Raw genomic sequence first — 20,946 nt, forward strand, 5'->3', positions numbered from 1 at the left:
GTACTCTGCTGCTGAGACAGCCTCATCTCACCTTGTGGCTGCTGGATTAGATCCAAATCTTGGCTTGCTCTGGCAATGGTGTTCTGGAAGGGATACAGAGATTCTCTGGCTAACTGCTTCTGCACACAAGTTTATTCAAAAGAAGTGGCATGGAAGGAGATAAAGTAAAATCACACAAGCTCCCTCTTATCCCGTGTTGCCAAACAGCAGCAACATTTGCACTCTGTTTGCAGCTGGCCATGACACCTGAACCTCCTGCAGGCAGGTGGGCTCAAGGTGGGAGCTGGGTATCACAGAAGATTTGTTCCCAGTGTTCATGGAGGAGATGTGGCATCTGCTGGGAATTTTGGGAAACATCTGAGAGGCCATTTTTAAAGTCCCTGTGATGGTGATGTGCAGTTGGTTGCCATGTTCTGGTTGTAGGAAGAGCTGCTGGGAAGGAGCTTTGTGTGTGGTAACAGCACTAAGATGAAGCAGTGGCTCCCTGTTTGTCATATTCAGAGCTACACATGTGGGTATTTATTTTCCAGCCCAAAGTAACCAGAAAGTCTGGCTGAAGCACCCTAAACCCCAGCAGGTAATCTTTCCAAAGAGAATCCAGCACAAAACCCCTGTCCTGCCAAATATCTGGGCCACAATGGCACTTTCTACACACACAGATGCTCCCCACATCCCTCAGTTTCACAGGACAGAAGGCTCCCAAGAACCCAGATTTATTAGAATTTTGGGCTGGTCTTTTTTGGTGTGATTGGATTATGACAATCCCAGCTGATTTGGAATGGTTGTAATCTGTTGGAACCACTTGCCAAAACCAGTACCAGAGCTGCCAGCTTGTTGGTGAGAATCAAGATGACAAGAGTGATGCCAGAGGCGAGTTCCATGGGATCCACAGATGGGAACAATATTGCCAGAACCTCAGCAGGCTGACAGCAACCTTCCAGGAGTGTTTTGTGCTTCCTGTCTGCAAGGTCAGGCAGAAAGGAAAAAAAAATTCTGCCCAAAAGCAATTGTGTCTGTCTTTGAAAGACAGAGAAAACATCCCACCATGAAATGAAAGAACAGGTGTCATCACACTCTGAACACACTGAGGAAAGGGACACTATTCCCATGCTACTCTCCATCATTCATCCCTACCTCTCTCTGCTCAGCCTTTTATATATTTATTTCTCCTACAGCATTCCCTGTATCCACTGGGTGATTCCAGGTAATCCAAACATCTTCAATGGTCTTGCTTGCTTTTTCTAAATCCAGAAATTCCAGTAAAAACCAGCTTGAGCAGCCACTTGCAGCCATGCCTGTGGATATGAAGGCCCTCAAAGGGGCTGTAGAAGTTTTTAACCTGAAAGTGCTGCTGGCAGAAGTGCAGCCAGCAGAATCCAACCTGGCTTAACCACAGCTGGCTCCCCAGGGAGCTCCACTACCATGTCCTGCATCTGTGGTCAGAGACAAGCAGCTTTCCTCACCTTCATGCCCTGCCCTCATCTAGATCAGCACATGGATCCTGTCAGCCAGCCCAGCTCAGTCTGGCTGCCTTTGAAAAGCCACAAAAAGGGACAGTCCAGTCTTATTCTTGTGTCAGATATTTGCTCAAGGAGACCTTCCATGTCTCCCAAAACCATGGTTGTAAAAGGTGGTTTCCATTTTTTTTCCAGTGTCACAGAGCCTGAAAGCATCTTAACAACACAGAGTTTTGAAGTATTATTTACTGAGTATTATTAAATTAGCAGGAACCTGGTAATAATATTACTAATAATAATTTAACAGGTTTCTCCCATGAGATTGAATGGAGTCAGATTTTTCAGTAAGGCTTTGAACAAACTCACCTCTGGCAAGCAGAACTCAGGCACAGAGTCTACAAACACATGGCCAGAGCACTCCTTCAGCTCCTGTAAAAAATCACACCAAGAGAGGAGACACAAAAATACAACACAGTGTTATCCACGGCAGCACATTTTGGATTTTCCTGACACTTTCTTTATCACATTAATTTCCAGCCCATTACTACAGGACATTTATTCCCCTTCTAAACACAATTTCGTGCAGGCAGATCTGCTGAAACTGCTTCCATGGCAGATGAGGCTGCTTGGTACCTGGAGGGATCAAATCCTCCTTGGGAAGGACAGAGAGAGCACTCTGGTAGGTAAAGAAAGAGCCCTGGTAATGACCAGGAAGGCAAGTTTGGAATTGGTTCCAAATAACACCCAACCTCTTCTGTCTTACTAGAACCTAAATACAATTTATAGCCTCTGCCTCAGAGTATTTGATGAAACAACTTTTGGGGATCTAATCTCCACATGGCACATTTTGTTAAATTCTATTCCCTATTTTCTTCTTCTTTTTCAAGGCTGACATCAAGAACTTTTGTCACATGAGAAGTCATGTTCTTCAGGGTGGAACAAAAACATTCCCAACACTACTCCTAGCACAACTCACAGGCTCCCTACCACCCACCCTGCCTTCTCTCCTGTCCCAAAGCAAGTGGTCTCAGCCAGCTTCAGACTGACAGAATTAAAGATTGAATCCAATTCTTAATAATTACAGTGCACCTGCCAACTAATAACGAATGAGCAATTACATCTAGTGGCAGAAGTCTCCTAACCTCATCTCAAGGGAGTTCAAAATGATTAAAAGTAGATCACAGCACATTTCAATGCCTCTCCAGGACTGAAGTTTTAAAACTGAGTGCTGTAACAGGAATGTCCACCTCACATGATAAAACACCCCCCTTTGACTCCTTCCCTTGGCTTTTTCCAGCATGGGTCAAAGAATTTACCATTCCAAGCACTTACAGTGGTCAAGGTGAAGTTAAGAGAGCTGCCTTTGAATTTTTAACATGATTCCATTGCCACTGTGTGAGTTTGGAGGTTTCTCCTGAGCACACACTGCAGCAGCAGCATCCCAGAAATTTAAATATATTCCAAATACAATTACAGTGCTAGTCTGTCCATTCTTTGGAGCCCAGAGCCCTGACACCAAAGCTGGGCTTCAGGAGACACAAATTCCAGGGAATTCAAACTGAGCAACTCCATTTCTGCCCCTGAGCCTCTGCAGCCCTGCAATTGCCAGTTAGCAAGTGCTCTGAATAGAGCTGTTACTATTTTACCAACAGAAATGCTGCCTGCACAGTTTCTTTTGTCTCCAATGAGAAGAAAAATCGGGTCTTTAATCTGTGATCTTCAGCTCCCTTGTCTGTAAAAATCAGATCAATCCATTTTGTCCACCTCAAAGTCCCCTACAAAAGCAACTATTATCACTGTTTGCTTTAATGTTCCCATAGTCAGAGAACAGTCTATTAAGCATTTTCTCCACTGGTACCTATTGCTGCTCACATTTGAAATGTACCTGCCTATTTTACTAACATCTGACATATTTTTGTGTTCATTGTTCCCTCATGGCAGATCAAGCTGGTCGCTGCAGTGCCAAGTTTTGGTTGAAGCCTCCAAAACTGATGCAATGAAAAGAAGGGGAAAAAAAGAGCAATTCTGTGTCTCTCATGTCACTGAGGAAGTTCTGTGTCTTAGAATCAGGAGGCTGGAGATAATATCCTCCCTGCTACATCCAGCAGCAGAACACATGTTGATTTCAGAGGCCAAAGCCATGCTTTTCCTCTCTGAGAGACCTCCCACAGGCAAACCATTGCCTTCCTCATCGTTCTGCCTGAAAAAGGGTATGAAACCAACCTCATTTATAGGCATGCTCTGAAGCCTCAGTGTCAGGAAAGTGAGACTGTGGAATAAAAGGCACTCTAAGAAGACGAAGCACTATTATTTATGGAGCTTCATGAAATACAAAAATATTCACACTGACGACTTCTGCATTTTAAGCAGATTTTTTTATAATCTAGGCTACCTCTGAAGCCTGAGAGCTGCTATTAGCATTTTGTTTCAAAACGTTCTGCTCTGCAAGGACATCCTGGCTGGTAGAGGTACACAGAGAAACCTTTGGGATGAGTCAGCCTGGAATGCTGCTCCTGCAGCACCAGCTCTCAACCTGTCAGGTGGCTTTTTGCATGGCAAGAAAATTCCAAGCATCACTCCAGTACCTTGTCCAGAAACATGCTTCCATCTTTCAAAACCCAACCAGGAAGTTTGGACAGCCTGGGGCTGTGGAAAGAAAGAAGAAAAATTATTTCAATATGAACTGAATTATTATCAGTGGCTGAGCACAGACCTTCTACTTGGTGTCATACAGGCAGAGAACACCATTCCTGTCTCAGGGAAGTAACAGTCCCAATAAAACAGACAGACAGTTTCACTGTGGTTAAGTGTTCACCAAAATGAATTTTACAAATCATGATTATGACACTTATAAGTAAAAATAAATCAGAGAAGAAGGCACAAAGGGAATTTTTAGTCATTTATGGTGAGGATTTTAAAAAGGTTCAGTGCTGCTGAGTTGCCTGTGGTGAAAGTGGATGAATAAAGAGAAGTTAGGGCAGCAACAAACTCTGTGCTCGAAACAACACAAAAGCACCATAAAACTGTTCTGGGACAGAGGACAACAGACAAATATTCCCATCAGCAGTGGCAGGGAAAGACTGATGCTCTGGACTAAGCCATTTATAGACACAGGTTGGGATTTTATACCCACATAAACCATGGTTTCGTGTTACCCTGAAGACCCACGCCAACAGCTGAGCAGGACACAGGGGCAAGGAGGCTTTGCTGTGAACTGCAGGTTCTCAGCAACAGCAGAGCCCCGTTTTTCATAGTTTCAACTGCTAATAAGAAATTTAAAGGTAGACATTGTAATTCTGAGTTTACAGCAGCAATGGCTGCAGCATTTCTTGCTATTGTAACTGAGAGACTTATTTATATTTCACAGTGACATCTGATTTTTGTATGAGCCTACAACTTAGCTCTAAACACACTCTCTGCCCAGACTGAAATTTACCCAAATAAAAACAACTATTGAGTAAACAAGAGAACTGAACCCACCTGAAACCAAACCCTGCAACAACTTCAGCTTTGGACACAGAACCTGGCTGCAATGAACTTTGCAAGTGCTGTGCACTAAGCTCTACAGACAGGCATGTTTATATGCTTAAAAGCACTTTTAAATCTTGAAAATAGGAAGTGATTCAAGGGCCCAGAGGAATGCTGCGTTCAGACTAACAGCAATATAAAATAACAAATTCTGACACCCCAGTAAGTCACAAGGAAGGAAAAAGGGGAAATCCATGAGTCAAGGAGTGAAGACAGAAGGTAAGAGGTGAGAGCAGAAGGATCTGTCATGGAGGAGCTGTGCCAGAAGAAGGGCAATTCCCTTCTGAGGATAAAGAGCAAGGCTGAACAAGTCTGATGACAGAAAAGATGAAGTGACTAAATGTGCTGCCCAGTGGATTGTTCAAAAGCACAGTTTAGGAGCAGTAATTTGGAGACTGAGGGGGCTGAGTGGAATTGGTGCAGCGAGTCTAACAGAGTATGGAAAAAGCAAGAACAAACCACTCTGATATGCAACAACTCTGACAGATACAGGAGGACAGGACAGGAACCTTGGCTGGAAGGGCCACCTGGAGGGCTGCAGTCCAATATCTCAACACAGCACAAGGTCAGGTCAGTGCCTTGTGCCTTGAAAATCCCTGGATCCATCTGTGGTTTCAGCAGCCATGAGGCAGAGCAGAATTAACTTTACCTGTCCTTCTCCCCATAGTTCAACCCAGCAGAAGTTTTGCCTTATTCATGATGAAAGAGCACTAAACTTGTACTAAACTGGCAACCACTGAGGAGTGAAGAGTCAGGGGAGGCAAAATGAGCAGGTGTGTCTTGTGTGTGGCTGAAAGCAGAACAAGCAACACAGGACAGAAAGGACTCTTTACCTTGAAGCCAAGAAGCACCACAGTTCCTCCTGACATCGTTTTGACATTGTAATAGAGTGATTGATTAATCCAAAATAGCTGGAACTGTCCCATAAATAATGTGAGCAAGTGTGTCATGGCTAGACAGGAAAGGTTAAGAGCTTCCCACATGTTCATTTTACAGTTTTGCATTTGACTTTGCTACAGGGGAGAAAACTCCAGTTGACAAACCTCCTTTAAAGTACAGGAGCATAAAGAGCTGGGCAGCTGCAGGTGCTCTGCACATGCTCCATGGGCTGCTGAGAACAGGGAATGCCATTTCCAGGGCAAGGGGGAATCTAAATACCTTTGCACTGGCATTTCTTTGAAGAGCAAAGAACTCTAAAAAATGCCCAGTCCCTTTGCAGTACTTTCCTCTCTTATAGATTAGAGCACAAGCTCTCAAAGTATTTGCTCAAGGAGGGTCCCATGCCAGGTATGACACAGGATTTAGCTGTGTAGCAAAGATCCTCTGTAATATCACACTTTTGGGCAGCTTTGCAGACCACATATTGAGATTTGCAGAATCCAAAGGGTTCATGGATCCTGCTGGAATCTCTGGCTCAAGACAGCAGAGAGAAGCATGGCTGCCCTCAAGTTAAGGTCTCACTGACATCCATCTCCAATAAACACATCTGGTTCTGAGAGGATACAGCTGGACAGAACACCAGATCTGACAGACCTGTGTTCAAAACCTTACCTGGCATCTGAGGGCAGTGCCAGCTCTCTGTCACCCATGTTATGTTGATAACACACATCTGAATTTCAGAGGTGTTTGGACATCATGGTAATGGACTCCTAATCTCTAATGGTACAACTATGAGTACTACAGAGATAAGGACTTTGCAGTGGCAGCCACATTCCTCCTCACATTTCTGACTTATTTCCACAGCTCTCTGCAGGACACCTGGTTTGCAGAGGAGATCAATTACTTGCCCAAGTCCATGTGCTCAGGCCAATCCTTGCTCTAAGGGGTGTTCAGTCACCTCACAGACAAGATTGATTGGATTTAAATCCAAATGTTTGCTCCGGTTCCACTGGGCCATCAGGGGTCAAATCTGACATCCTCTCTTATTGAGTTTGAGTCACTTTAGTGCCGACATTCTGGAGGTGCTTGGGGAATTCCAGGTTGTGACCTGCAATTTGGCTGTTCATTCCCAGGGTCTGCTATCAGCAGACAAAGCTGCCACATCCCAGGGGAAAGCTGATTCCTGCTGCTCTAAAGAACCTCTTAAGCCTTTGTTCAATCACCTCATTTTGCTACTTCTTCCTCTCTAAATTTCCTTTTTTTTTGGTGGGGGTGGGAGAAAACAAATGCAAGGCAATTCTGTCTGTACCTGGATTTCCAAAATTTGCTGGATCTGTTCAAAATCTATTACTGCAGCAGCTGGTGAAGTCAGCAGTTGCACTGTGGAATGGGACAAAAACTGACTTTCACACTGACCCCTCTGAGGGCATCTGTTGCCTCTCTACAGTAGATCCTGAACTCCACGTTCTTGAAGAACAATGCCCACATTGTCTATTCCTTTCCTCTACTTTCCAAAAAATAACAAATCATAGGAAGTGCTGGACAAACTCCTTTAACTTCACTAGGTCACTTAGGAAACTCCCTTTTCCAATTGTATTTTCCCCCTCTCAATCAAGCCTTCCTCACTTATTTCCTTGTGGATGGAAGTTACTAAATGGCTTTTGAGAAAGCTCCTACTCCTCCTCATCACTGAGAGTGATTCATTCCCACCTTTCCAACTGCTAATTTTTGTAATTTATTCCATTTACACAACAGGTCACCCTAACTCACTCCCCAAATTAGTCTAAAAACCTGGGGAAACACAACTTTTTATCAGGGCATAGAAAGGAAATCTCAGGACTCTGTTCTAGACTCTATTTTTGTTTCTCTGCTGCTCCAATCCCATGCTCAGCTGCACTGCCTTTTTATTTATTTAACTTTTAAAAGGGAACAATTATGCCATGCAGGCAGCTAACAAGGGCTGCTAAGTGCTATTTTTCTTTGCATTAGTCTGTGCTCTGAAGAGCAGCCTGAGAAGATGGTGGTTAAACAGGACTTGCTGGGCTCCACGCACTCCATCTCAGTTACCCATTTATCTCATCTTGCATGAAGAAGCCAGAAAGATGACAGATATGTGACCTCACTTGTGCTGAGCAGTTGCAGCAATACTTTACTGAAGCTTAGAATAAATTATCTAGAAAAACCAATCAATAAATCCATAAAATGTCTTCCGTCTACTGAGCCAAAGGACGTTATTTTGATAAAGGGAATTTTTAAGTGAACAAAGTCTATTTATGATATCAGATGATGCTGTTCATTTGTACCCATCCCCTCCCTCCTTCCAATACACCATTTCAGGCACAGCACTCCAACTGCAACCCAAGAAGATGCAGACTAAGTGCTGACAGGCCACAGAACTCACCTCTGGACCAGAGGCAGGGGGAGGAAATTGAGGGTAGACGTCATATCCAGCCCACAGTCCAGCATGATGGTGGTGGACTTGAACTTGAGCACGTTGCATGGCAAGGTTGGGTGTCCTGACAGGCAGTACTGGAAGAAGAATGAGGAGGAGTTACTCAGGACTTTCAGAACATGACCCTTCCCTGTGTGCTGGGCACTGGTGAAGCCACACCTCAGATCCTGTGTCCAGCTCTGGGCCCTTCACTGCAAGGATATTGAGGGGCTGGAGTGTGTCCAGGGCAGGGAATGGGGCTGGAGCACCAGGAGCAGCTGAGGGAGCTGGAAAGGGGCCCAGCCTGGAGAAAAGGAGGCTCAGGAGGGACCTTGTGGCTCTGCACAACTCCCAGACAGGAGGGGGCAGCTGGGAGGTTCAGGCTCTGCTCCCAGGGAACAGGGACAAGATGAGAGGAAACGTCCTCAAATTGTGCCAGGGGAGGGTCAGGTTGGACACCAGGAAGAATTTCTTCATGGAAAGGGTGGACAGGCAGAAGGAGGGGCTGCCCAGGGAGGTCTGGAGCCCCCATCCCTGGAGGTATCCCAAGAATGACTGGATGTGGCACTCAGTGACAAGCTGGGGTCAGTCACAGGTTGGACTCAATCGTGCAGGTCTTCTCCAACCTCAGTGATTCTGTGAATGGAGTTCACAAACTGCCTTTCCCCCCTTGTTTTTAAACACAGTTCCTTAGACACCAAAAGAAAACATGATTTCCCATGAATCTGTGTCCCACAGCTGTGTGTGTTCACTGAGATTTCCCCATCTCAGGGTATTAAGGGGCAGATTTTCTTCAGTTTTTCTGATCCCAAGGGTTGAGTGGATGGCAAAGCTCTTCTCTCTGATTTAGGACACATGCAGAATATTTTTTTCTTGCAATCACCTATTTTCCCCAAAACCCCAGGAAATCAGCTTTTTCCAACCTCAGTCCTCCTGGCAAAACTTGGCTAGAAAATTTGAAAGTGACTCGAGGTGGACAGGGAGGCAGAGAAGCCCTGCAGGAACACAAGTTTTTATTTCGCTAAGAAACCTTCCCCAACAACCCCTGCACAGGTGCAGCAGCTCTGGGGCAAGTTCTCACCTGCTTTTTGTCTTGCTAAACACAAACAGGAAGCAGGAGGGACTGAGCAACCCCACCTGAATGGAAGGGTTTGTGTATCCAAATCCCAAAGGCTTTGCAAGCTTAATGAGCCGGTGAGCAGGTGACATCGGGGGCACTTGAGCATCATTGAGATGCAGCCACCTCCTGTCTGGAGTGACAAACATTTCGCCAGGCGCGGGGGCTTTGAGGGAGAGCAGAGCAGAAAGGTCGGCTTTAAAATGTGGGATTTAGAGACAAAGGTCCGAGCAGAGCGTGGCCACCTCTGCGGGAGGGTTCCTCTGCTCCGAGGAGCGATTTTTGCATCTCCACTCTCCCATCTGGCAGCACAGCCACGCTCAGGTGGCGAAATTGGAGCTTTTAAATTCAAGTTTTTGTCAATGCAGATGAAAAATACCACTTGTTTGGCCGTGCACTGCACTAAAAACAGATTTGGTCTTTTTCTAAGTCATTTATCCCTTAAGCTTGTGTGCTATACTTCCCTCTACCAAGTGGAAAAAAGGGAGATGAATAATTTCGTTTTTTGCCTCTGCTCACAACAATGTTAACACAGGACTGCAACTGTCTGGATTAACAGCCCTCAAGAAGTCTATTTACATACATTCCTCAAAAACCTGCTTTAAACTCTATTTAAATAGTAAAACCCACTAAGCCTCAAATATTAAATTTAAAATATCACAGAGAGTTTTGTTTTAAATTCACAAAGCCTTAATTATTAAGGAGTTACATCACATTTTGTCTTTCTTTTAGTAAAGTTTAAAAAAATACCTAAAGCCAAGGTGGTGAAGGAGTGAGGAATTCACTTGGTTTATTCACAAATGTAACAGCCTCATGTGAAATTAAGTTCTCACCAGACCAGAACTTTGACAAATGAAGCTATAAATTGAAGTAAATAGAAAGAAATGAAGGGAAAAATAAGTTCTATTTTTGTAGCTTTAAAACTATTGGTAATTAAAAAAGGCAATGAAATATCACCACTTTTATCAGCAAAACATTTTCTTGCCTTTTTTTGTAATCATGATTAGTATCACAACCCTGACATCCAGGACCTAACTGGCAAATCTTCCTTTCTTCCTTCTTTAAAAGCAGCTAAAATCATCTCTCTCTGTGGCTGTCACGCTGAGGTAAATGGATTCCTGGGAGTCAATGGATTCTTTCTACCAGATTCAAGCAAAGTGACAGAAAAATAAAAAAGGCAATCTGTATTTTCTATACAGCTGTTTGCACTGGTGACATTGCTAGGCCTGCACCTCTCTTAGAATTTTGGATTTGGAATCCACAATAGAAGTGTTTGCACTATGTGTGTCCCTATACACATTATAAATGTGATAAATTCCACACAGTTTATATTTGTTACTGTTTAAAACAGATCCAGAGCTTTCACTCATGCTCCTGACTGGACAAAAATCCAAGTTTTTTGTTCCAAGATTTGCTTGTTTCTAGCTTGATGCCCTTATGGCTAAAGGCTGGTGCAGCCAACACACAAAGGTGCCTCATGTCCAAACTCCAAAAGCCACAAAGTAAAAAATGACACAAAACACACAAAAGCATAAATATGCCCAGCCCAGCTCACAGCTTTCCTGGCAGGATTTACAAATTGGATGAAAGTTTGGCAGTGGGGCACAAAGAGCCCAAGTTAAGGGGCTGATTCCAGGTGCTCAGGGCCTGGGAGAGGCAGGCTCTCCACAGACATCCCACATTCCATGAGCATCTCCTGGAGGGCACAGGGACAGAGGAGAGAGATGGTGCCTCAAACTTGCAGCTCCAAAACTTTCAGAGTTGTGCAGGTTAAAGGCAGAGCCTGGAATTCCAAGTGAAGCCAACAAATTCTGCAGTGCATTCCTCCAGTATTAGTATCACATGCTCAGCTTCAAATCTGGGGGGAAAAATGAGCACTGAGGCTTGCCTGAGTCCAAGCACACTGGAGTTTGTGGGAGTCTGAGGTTTTCACTGGATTCTGAATCAGACCCGGAGGCAGAATCCCAGGATGGTTTGGGTTGGAAGGGACCTTGAAGCTCATCTAATCCCAACCCCTCTGCCATGGACAGGGAACATTCCACTAGTGCTTCACCTCTACCCTGTTCTTCCAAATTCAACCCAAATCTATGAGAAAAGAGGATAAAAAGCATCTGGCTCCTCTCCTCACAACCCCAAATTCAGACACATCTCCAGAGAAATATAAGGTGAAGAATCTCATAATTCTCAGCACCTGAATTTAAAAACAGGACTAAAAAGGCTCCAGTAGAGTCCCCAGACAGTTTATATTTCCCTTCTCTTTCCTCCCTCTGTCCCTATGCAAGACTCTAAACATTAAAAGAGCTCTGCATTTCCACTGGGGTCTTTAAATAAAGATTTTTCCAGCTTGATTTTCCCCACTGAATTCTGTCAGCCTCTACAATCACACCCAGAGGTGCCTGACTTTGCAGTGTTTGTCCCACTGGTAATATTCATCCCTGCAGAGACTCTTATCACACAGGTAAGATGAAGCAGGATCAAGCTCCTTGACCACCTGCCTCTGGAATTAATTGTACACACTTCCATGGAGAGTGGTTTCCTAAAAGTCTTAAAACAGAACATTTACTTCTATGAAGATTTGTTATAACACACTGCTCAGTCTCAAAACCAAGAGACAGTTTTAAACTGAATAATGGTGTCACTTTAGATTAAATAAATCAAATATTATGCTCAGGTATGCTGAAAACTTCTTGGGTTTTCACCTCCAGGCCAAGAACTGCAGCACATTATGTGAAACTGAAATTCTTCCTGGAAAACAAAGTGGCTCCTGAATCCAAGTTTTCTAGCAAAGTGAAACAGTTCAAGAGAGGAGACCAATACCATAGTCTTTCTGACAGAAGACTGTAATATCAGAACCAAAACCCCTGTCAGAAGCAAGGTGCACCCTTGGCAAAGCTGTTCCAGGCCTTTTTTTTTTTTTATTTGTTAGCATCTCCCTGTATTACCACGCTGCAGATGGAAAACATCTTTATCACAAACCACGGGCATTTATTCACGTTCCTCGTAAAGTCCAGCAGAAGCCACGCGTGCAGGGGGACAGCTCCACGCCAGACTCGTGTTTAAAGCTAGGAAGGCTGAGAAACATTTTCTCCCCCTCCTCCAGAATCCGGCTAAGATTTGATCCCATCCCACACCTCAAACCCTGGTAACCGCCCCCCCCTCACCCTCCCCACTCAGGGCCGACCCCCGCTTCCCCCACACCTCAGGGCCGACCCCCGCCCCTCCCTCAGCCCCATTATCACCCCCTCATCCCTCAGTTCCCCCCAATCCCCTCAGCATTTCCTCCCCGCCTTTTCCCTCAGGCCCCCCCTCCAGCGCCTCAGTTTCCCCTCACGCCCGGCGAGGCTGAGACTGCGCAGCCCGGAGGCGACTCCGGGAGCCCTCCCGTCGCCGAGAGAAGGCCGAGCCCGCCTCCCCGCCCTCAGGGCCGCCCGCCCCGGGCACTCACCAGCTTCATCGCGTCCCCCGGTTCTATTTACCGGGACAATCCTGCCCCCCTTCCTGCCCGCCCCGCCGCGCCGCGGGGCATCATGGGCGTTGTAGTCCCGCCTCCCCTCCTCCCTAGATAACGTCATGGCCGCCCGACGCATGCCGGGAGTTGTAGTCCGCCCCGAGCGCAGCCCCGCCGCCCCATTGGCGCGCCGCGCACCTGCGGCACGCTGGGAGTTGTAGTCCCGACGCCGCGGGTCTCCCCGTCACCCTGGGGAGGGGGGAACTACAAGTCCCAGGGTCTCACAGCTGCAGCAGGTGGGGGCTCGGATGTTGATATCAACATGGCGCTTGTCAGACAGACAAAGACAGTCGGTCTGGTGTGATTGAGCCAAAAAAAAAAAAAGCCCAAAAAAAAAAGAGAGGGAGCGGGCGAGGAGGAGGGAGCGGCAGGAGGAGCGCCGGGCGGGGAGGGGGCTGTGTCCTCGGGGGGCGTGGGGGGGCTGAGGGATTTCCTCCCCCCTATTGTTCTCGTCCCTCCGCGCCCCCCGTTAATCTCCCCTCAATCTGGGGCGGGGGCGGGCGGGGGGGCCCCCCCAGTCCCNACCGCCGGGAGTCGCGCCGAGCCGGAGAGCGGGATGTGCGTGAGGGGGGCAGCCGGGGGCGGGCAAGGGTGGGCAGGGGCAGCCCCTCAGCACGGGCGGCAGAGTTGGAGCCGCGGCTTTGGGGGGCTCCGCGGGTGCCCCGGATCGGGGGAAGAAGAAGAGGAGGAGGAGGAGGAAGGTGTCCCCGGGAGGCTGCAGCGGGAGGGCAGGGCACCTTTGGGGTTCGCTGTTCCTGCCGTTGGTGTGTGTTTATTCTGATTCCTCCCGTCTCCCGGGTGTGGGGCACGGAGGGGCGGCCGCGGAGCCCCCTCAGCCTGGGTGGGTGCTGCGGTTTGCGGCTGTTTCGGGTGTTGTTCGCCGCGGAGTTTTGGGGTGGGCTGGTGCTCTCTGTCCCGGAGACCCCCGGGGACGGCAGGGGAAGTAGGAAGGCTCCGAGCTGAGGGGATGAAGCCGGGCACGGAGCCCCCTCGCTGTGCCGGGGAGCTCTGCCCTGGCTGGGGCTGTGTGAGGGCTCCGGGGGCTCCTTTTCGGGAGGAGGTCGGGGAACGGCGCTCAGGGGTGCCCCAAACCCCGGCGGCTCCCAGGGCTGCCACATCTCCTCTTCGGGAGGTTTTCGGGGAGGTTAAAGGCGTGAAACCCCCGAAGGGTGTCTGTGTGCTGGAGAGTTTAACGTGGGAACGGGTGGGGGAGGAGGAGGACCCGGAGGGAAGTCGTTCCCAAAAATGTGCGAGGAGAACTTGGGTGGGGTGTCAGACGCGTGTTTGTTTTGTACTTCTTGGGAAGAGGTGGGGAACGGGGGCGGCGGGTGAATGCTGGTGTGTGTCCCGTGTCCGGGATGGTTTTGGGTCAGAACGGTTTGACCGCAGGAGCGGTCGGGGGAAGCGGCAGGACATTCTGCTGGAGTGTTTGCTTCGGCTTCGAGCTCAAAACAAAACAAGATGCGAGTGTGTTTAGGTACAGAATACACACCCGAGCCAGACCCCGCCGAGTTCCTCGACCTCAGTTTTGCCTGATGGGTTCTTTCTTTTTTTTCTTTCAATTTTTTTTTGTGTGTTTTTTTTTCCCCTAGTTGGTGGAGTGTCTCTTGGTATGTTTGCAGAGCACTTCTTCGGAAGCATTTTGTTCTTTGCGATAGCTCTGGAAAAGCCTCGGTTGGACGTGCTGTTTTTTCCCCAGTTCTTTCGTGTTAGGGACAAAAAAAAAAAAAAAAGCTGTTTTGGGGGGTGGGGAAGGAAGAAGGAAGAGGAAATGAAGGTTTAAGCATGTTCGTGGAGTCGGGTCTCAGTTTGTTCAGGTAACACTGGGAGCATGATTCGGTGGCTTTTAAGTACAGAACGTTTATGAACAAAAAAAAACCTGGGGAGATTTAAACTTTGTAGGGAGGAAAGCGTTAAAGTGATGGTCAGGGAACGCCGATCTGGGAGACGCTACCTCTGTGCCCCTGCTTCAAACTAGTGGGGATGGAGGGAAGGAAAAAAGAAAACGCTGGGGAAAAATACCCCTCCAATTTGCATGAATGATGCCATGTAAAATACCGGAGCGAGGAATTGTGCTCTGCAGACGATTTGTGGGCTGGCGAAAGCCTGAAGTGCCTGCTCGGGTCCCGTGATATGACTCGCTCATTTCTGCAGGGCTCATCAGGTACAGGCTCTGCTTCCTTCCTGGGATGGTGCAGCTGGCATTTGATTTCCTCCGTGCATGGGAGAGGAGGAGTCCTGTGCAGTTTTTTTCCCCGAGATGATTGCATTTTCTTTGGCCTTGCTGTACCCTGCCTCATTAGTAGGAACTGCATCTATACTTATTTACCATTATACCGTGTCCCTTGGGAAGCGGGGTGTAGTTTGGAGTAGGTATATATGGATTTATCACTCCTAACATTTTTTTTTCCTCCCGTCGTGCTAAGACCAAATCCGTCAACAGCAGAGAGCAAACTTAATTTATTTCTGTGTTTTGCATCTCCCTTTTTACTATTTCTCTTCCAAATTGCTAAGAAAGCATCTCTGAGATGGAGAGAGGGGAGAAGGAAGAAAAGGATGGAAAACACTGTGCAGGGATGCATTTGTTATCTGCATGTCCGGGGAGCACCGGTGTGGGGAAGGGCAGGGTTTGTTTCTGCATGTGGAAACTGGGGTTTGGGAATGTTCTTTTTCCCCTATGTGAAGATTATTCTTTAGCCCTGCGACGGCCACAACTTTTTCTGTTGAATTACCCGAGGAGCCTGGGCAGGAGGATGGGAACAAGGAACTTGTGTTTCACTCGGTGCTGCCTGTTCTTCCTCCCCTCGTTCCCTTAGCACCAGTGCAAGCACCAGAACAGGCATCAGCATTTTTCCTCCTGTGTCATCCCACTGTTCCCAGCAGGTCTAGACGACATTGTGGTATGCAGGCTGCCAGCTGGGTTACAGGAATGCTCCCCTAGGTGAAACGGCAGGATTTTTAAGGAGGGGTAAGGAAATCTGGGAGAAAATCCTGTGTGAGTGAGGCCTGGTTTTCTCTAGAACCGCTTCACTGAGCGGTGTCAAGCGACTCCTTGGGTTTATTGACCTTTCTGGACAACGTGCATCTCTCTGGTATTGTGATTCTGATAATTCCATGGAATCTGTAGCTGCTCTCAGCTGCAGGGGGCTTGTTTTTAAGGCAGTTTCTGTGTGGGTCTTACTGGTCTCTTACAAAGGGATATTAAAAGTTGATAGCTGTGCAGTGTTTTGAAAACTAAATTATTATGAAGTGTTTGCTTTATAGTGGTAATCCATAGCTTCATGGGAGTGTTTGGTATGTTTTTTCATTGCTGCATTTGGGAAAAGAGTGGGGCTCTGACATTCATTTTTAATAGTAACCTGCTTTTTAATAAAAATGCATTTTTATTAAGCATGATTGTCAAGAATTGTTCTGTTGTTAACTTTTGGGACTGCTCTTTCTGTGTTATGTGTCAGTGGGGCAGGGGTGAAATTTGGGTCTTTGGGTGGAGAATTGTGAGTTTCAATGAAAGTGAACCATGAGAAAGGAGGAAGCTGTACTGTTCCTTTTACCGAGGGATCTGGGAAGGTGTTTGGTTGTATATGTTAGAAAACAAATGGATTTTCAGGAAGCAACAACACATTTTAATCTAAAGAAAGCAACTTGTACTTCACAGTGATTTCTGTGCAGCGCTTTTAAGGACGTTACAGAATGACAGGCTACAGTATTGGCATCTGTAGCAAATCTTTTTCATCTGCAAAGTTTTCAAATTTGAAATCAAAATACTGTCAGCTTAAGAATCTTATTGCAGAAAAACCAGATGCCTTTGTTCCTGCTGTCGATAACTTCATGCAGCTTTGATTCTAAAGTCCCCGAAGTTTATTTCACGTTATGCTGATTTTAACAGAGCGGGGATTGGATTCTGCATACATGTCCTCGTGGGATTGGGCTTTAATTATACCTGTGCTGATAATATGATCTTGTGGGTTGTCAATGCAGTGAGACCAATACTGTGATTACAGCAGGATTTTTAGGACATAATGAGGAGAATTTGATTTTTTTTTTTTTTTTTTTTTTGGGGGGGGGGGTCAGTGTAACTCATAACCCTAAAGGCTGGTTTTATTTGTAAGATTAATAATAAACTGTATTTTAGCATTCCTGTATTGACTAAAGCTCCTTTCTGACTCCTGTTAAATTAGGATGGCCGGGTAGCAAAGTGTATTAAGAGTTTGTATCTGAACACTCAGTCATGCAAACGGGTTGTGTGGTAGCTGTGAATACAATTCCCAGGGTTAATGCTAGAGATAAGTGTTTTGACAAATGCTTTTAATTTGGGGAACAATACAAGCAAGAATGACAGGATATGAAAAGAAAGTGCTATTTTTCGTCTTGCAGGTGGCAAACAAAGGTGTAGAGGGATCAACTTGCCCAGGTTCCTACAAGGAGTCTGCAGCAGAACTCGTAATCAGTCTGTGATCTCAAGGGTTTGTCAGGGCTTTAATCAGTTTTTCTTCCTCCCCTCATTAATTGGCTAGCTTTGACATTTTGAAAATAACAGCTAGAGATTATTTCTCTTTTCTCCAGTTTCAAACTATATCAGCGTGAAGTTTTTTTTTGGGGTTTTTTTTTCATTTTTAGTCAAGCCTTGAAAACACAAGGTTGGAAAACTTGATCTGAGCAGCACCTCCCTGACATATGATACTATCTCCAAACAGCCCCTGACAAGTGAACCCTCTCATTGAAATCATGTGAGGAATTTTATTACTCAACTCTGAAGATCTTCTGGGGGAAAGGAGGTTGCAAACTATTAACTATGTGGTCTTCATTGCAAGTTGGCAGATAAAATGCTCTTACGTATTTGAGGCTGTCATGTGGTCCACAGCCAGAGGTAGAGAATCAGCTTTGTAGTCGCTGACCAACCGAAAATTTCGTCTTGTCACTGTGAGAAACACATTTATTTTTGTGTTGTGCCTGCAGATTTCAAGTGAATATATTCCTTTCTTTAAACATGCTCTTGATGATATCCTTCCCCTCTTAAACTGGGCGCTTACACAGCATTATCCTGTGGTTATATGAGCACGTGGAGAAGCTTTTATCCTTGATAACCTTAAAAAGTCTGCTGGGTTTGGGCAGCTCCTGTTCTTTGCTGTTGCGGTGGGGTTTAGCAGAGGTTTGTTGTTTGGTGCAGGCTCCCTGTGTGACACCGCCGAGCTCAGAGCTCATGTCACAGTCCCAGAGCCACTGCTGTGACAATTACAGCTTTGTAAAGCCCGACCTAATCGGGGCTGATCGATTTATGGCCGTAGCTCCTGTGGTGGCCAGAGCAGCACAGCTCCAGTGGCTCCCACTCCATCGTCCTGGCTCAGCCACTGCCCTCCTTTGCTGTTCCATGTCAAAACAATACTTTGTGCCTCTCTTTGTAAATCTCTAGAAGCACATGACAGAGGAATTGGTGTTTTACAAATGGAGAAACTGAGGCACGAGGGCTGAGTGACTCACGTAAGGTCACGGAATAAGGTCACAGCACTTTAACACAGGTGTCTGCTCCCCATCTGTTGCACTTTCCATCTGTGATATACTGATATACAGTAACCTTAGAAAGAATTTATTTGCTGGTCGTCAAGAATATCTAGATCCAGAGATTTATTTTTTATGGTGATGGGAGGATACCCTACTGACTTCTGTGGCTTGACACTTCTCATCCTTACTTAGTCAGTTATTTTACCTCCTTTTAAATCCATTATATTCCACCTTCCATCAGGTGAAAAGCAAACTTTTATCACAAGACTGTGAGGGATTCCCTTCTTTCTTGTACTGCTTTTCTTCTGCTTCATTTAATAGGATTTTTTTGGTGTTGGACTTCTGATCTATGTCAGGAATGCACAGGCGTGTCTGTTACTTGTTTTACTTCAGCCCCATGTTAATACAGACACCAGCAGGTTGAACAATTGCTGTTTTAATGTGCTTTATTAAGAATTAAAAGAAATAATCTATAACTGGTTATTCTCCCTGTCTGTGTGAAGGTTTCCCTTTCCCAGTTCTAAATCAAAGCTGCAGGCAGAGTCTGAACTTAAAGTCTGCTCTTAAAACAGGGAACTGCTGTCGTGCTCCTGACAGAGTGAGCTCTGCTTTATCTTCCTGTGCAGCCAACCAGGAGCTGTGGAAGGTCAGTTCACTTTTTCCTACAGAATTCCACTCTGAACGTTCACTTCATCATCTCATCTTGGTTTCAGTGCAATTACCTGCCTGAAACTCATTACCAAGCAGAGCCCTTCCAGCAGGTTGTACATGAACACACCTAAAATCACTTCTGTAATACGGCCTGACAAAGATCCCACTTGGTGTGTGTGTCCATGGAATGCTGGCAGGTAATGCTTCCAGTCTCCATTTGCTCAATGGGTGGAGTGTTGCTTCAGGGGAAGAGTTTTTTCCAGCCTGAGGAAACAAATTTTGACACCTACCTCATGCATAGAGGTGGCATTTTTTTGTTTTCCATGTGTACAAGTTACATTTTTAAGCTTTATTAAATTTACATGAACCCCGTTCACTGCTGTGGTGGTAGATGGGATTTTAATATTGGGTTAAGGAAGGAATTTACAAGCCAGGCATAAAAATTCTATTAATTATGTTTGGCTCTGCCCCCAGTTGAATCTTGCTTGTCCTAAGTTCCTGGTATTGGTCTTCTCCCCACTTCTGAACTTAATATTTAAGAAGCCTTTTCTTTCTTTTCTTTTTGCTTCCTCAGAATTTTTAAGTTCAGCAGCAGGATAACTACCACTGAAACAATAGTGTAGGCTACTCTTTCCGTGGCCTTGTGAACAGCCAGTTTTGTTCTTCTGATAAGCCTTGCCCTATCAATTGGGAAGTGCAGCATATAGTCATTTCCTGCATTTCAAGCTGCCCGTTCCTTCTGAGCTCTGAGGGAAGCACTGAATCTGCTTTTTGTTCTTGCCGTGGCACTGTACTACTGATGGCAGCAGCAAGCAGTTAGTTAGTTCATCAAATACAAGTGCTGTTCCTGCTTGGATATTTATTCTGACCTTTACTTTGGACAGCTTCTCTGCCATGATCAGATTCTCTGATTACAATGTCAGCTTTCACCAGAAATCTCTTTGTGATTTAACTGGCAGCGTTTGGGGGTTTGAGCACTGGCTGTGCAGCAGCTCTGACATGGAAGTGGTGCTCCAGTGTTAGAAAGTTCTTCCTGGCAATGAAATTTCCTTTCTAGGCTCTACCATAGGTTTTGTTTTATGATCCAGGGCAAACTTTTTGACTTGCCCCTGTTCCGGTGTGGAATATGGAAATAATCCTTTCAGGGCTGTTGAGATGCTTTTATATTTAAGAGGTTTTTAGAGATTCTTGGCTGGCTGTTCATGGGTGCTGCTGCTCCTGGGAGTACAACCCTGGGTGTCAGAGCTGTAGTTACCCAGATGAGAACTGATTATGTAAGCTAATACTAATTTTTCATGGCCCAGGTGGGAGGAGTAAGTAGCTGATCAGAGTTTGCCCAGCTAAATGGCATTTCATGTGGTTTCCAGACATCATAGCTGGCCATTCCCTGTTTGTATTTCGTGGGAGCTCCATCTGCTTGGTGGAGTGGTGCTGTTTAGTGATAAGTGTGAAAAAGAGGCAACTTGCTGAACTTGAAACTTATTCCTCCCTCTTTAATTTCCTGGTCCATAGAAGTTGAGTGATGTTAACATATTGGAGATTCATAAAATTTAAGGCGAGAACAGATAATTAAATTGCCTTCCCTGATATGTTTTATATGCTTTGTATCACAGGCCTTTAAATTTTAATCATTTACTCTGAAACTGAGACCAGTAAATGATGTTTGGCTAAAAACAATTTGAAAGCTTTCCAGCGCTGAGTGTCCATCACTGGTAATTTCAGGCTCATCACTTCTCTTGGTAGTTATAAGAGGCTGATTTCTAATTTGAATTAGTCTAAGTTGTGCCGCTGGTTCTTGTTAGGATTTTCCTGACAAGATTAGAGCCCTTTAGTACCCAGGACTTTCTTGCCATGAAGGTACTTACACTCTGTAATC

At 45.8% G+C, this 20,946-nt stretch overlaps 2 protein-coding genes across 8 annotated transcripts in view; one reads left to right on the forward strand and one right to left on the reverse strand.

The window, feature by feature from the left end:
* INTS9 (integrator complex subunit 9) overlaps positions 1–12,949 on the reverse strand; it is a 60,537-nt gene extending 47,588 nt beyond the window's left edge. The window contains exons 1-4 of the mRNA XM_039697631.1: positions 12,858–12,949; positions 8,266–8,393; positions 4,043–4,103; positions 1,824–1,886 (exon numbers count right to left, since the gene is read on the reverse strand). Of these exons, the coding sequence (XP_039553565.1) occupies positions 1,824–1,886; positions 4,043–4,103; positions 8,266–8,393; positions 12,858–12,866 (261 nt within the window). The 5' untranslated portion in view covers positions 12,867–12,949. The remainder of the gene's footprint in view (positions 1–1,823; positions 1,887–4,042; positions 4,104–8,265; positions 8,394–12,857) is intronic.
* Positions 12,950–13,199: 250 nt separating this feature from the next.
* Positions 13,200–20,946, forward strand: part of HMBOX1 (homeobox containing 1) — a 103,669-nt gene continuing 95,922 nt past the window's right edge. For 6 of the 7 annotated variants that reach the window (XM_039697608.1, XM_039697613.1, XM_039697610.1 and 3 more), the window contains exon 1: positions 13,200–13,478. The gene's annotated coding sequence lies outside the window, so the exon portion shown is untranslated. Of the gene's footprint in view, positions 13,479–13,741; positions 13,762–20,946 lie in introns of those variants that run through there. The other variant, XM_039697609.1, reaches the window with a different exon arrangement.

Source organism: Passer montanus, unplaced genomic scaffold (assembly GCF_014805655.1).
Source record: "Passer montanus isolate IOZ18808 unplaced genomic scaffold, ASM1480565v1 scaffold119, whole genome shotgun sequence".
Taxonomy (NCBI): domain Eukaryota; kingdom Metazoa; phylum Chordata; class Aves; order Passeriformes; family Passeridae; genus Passer; species Passer montanus.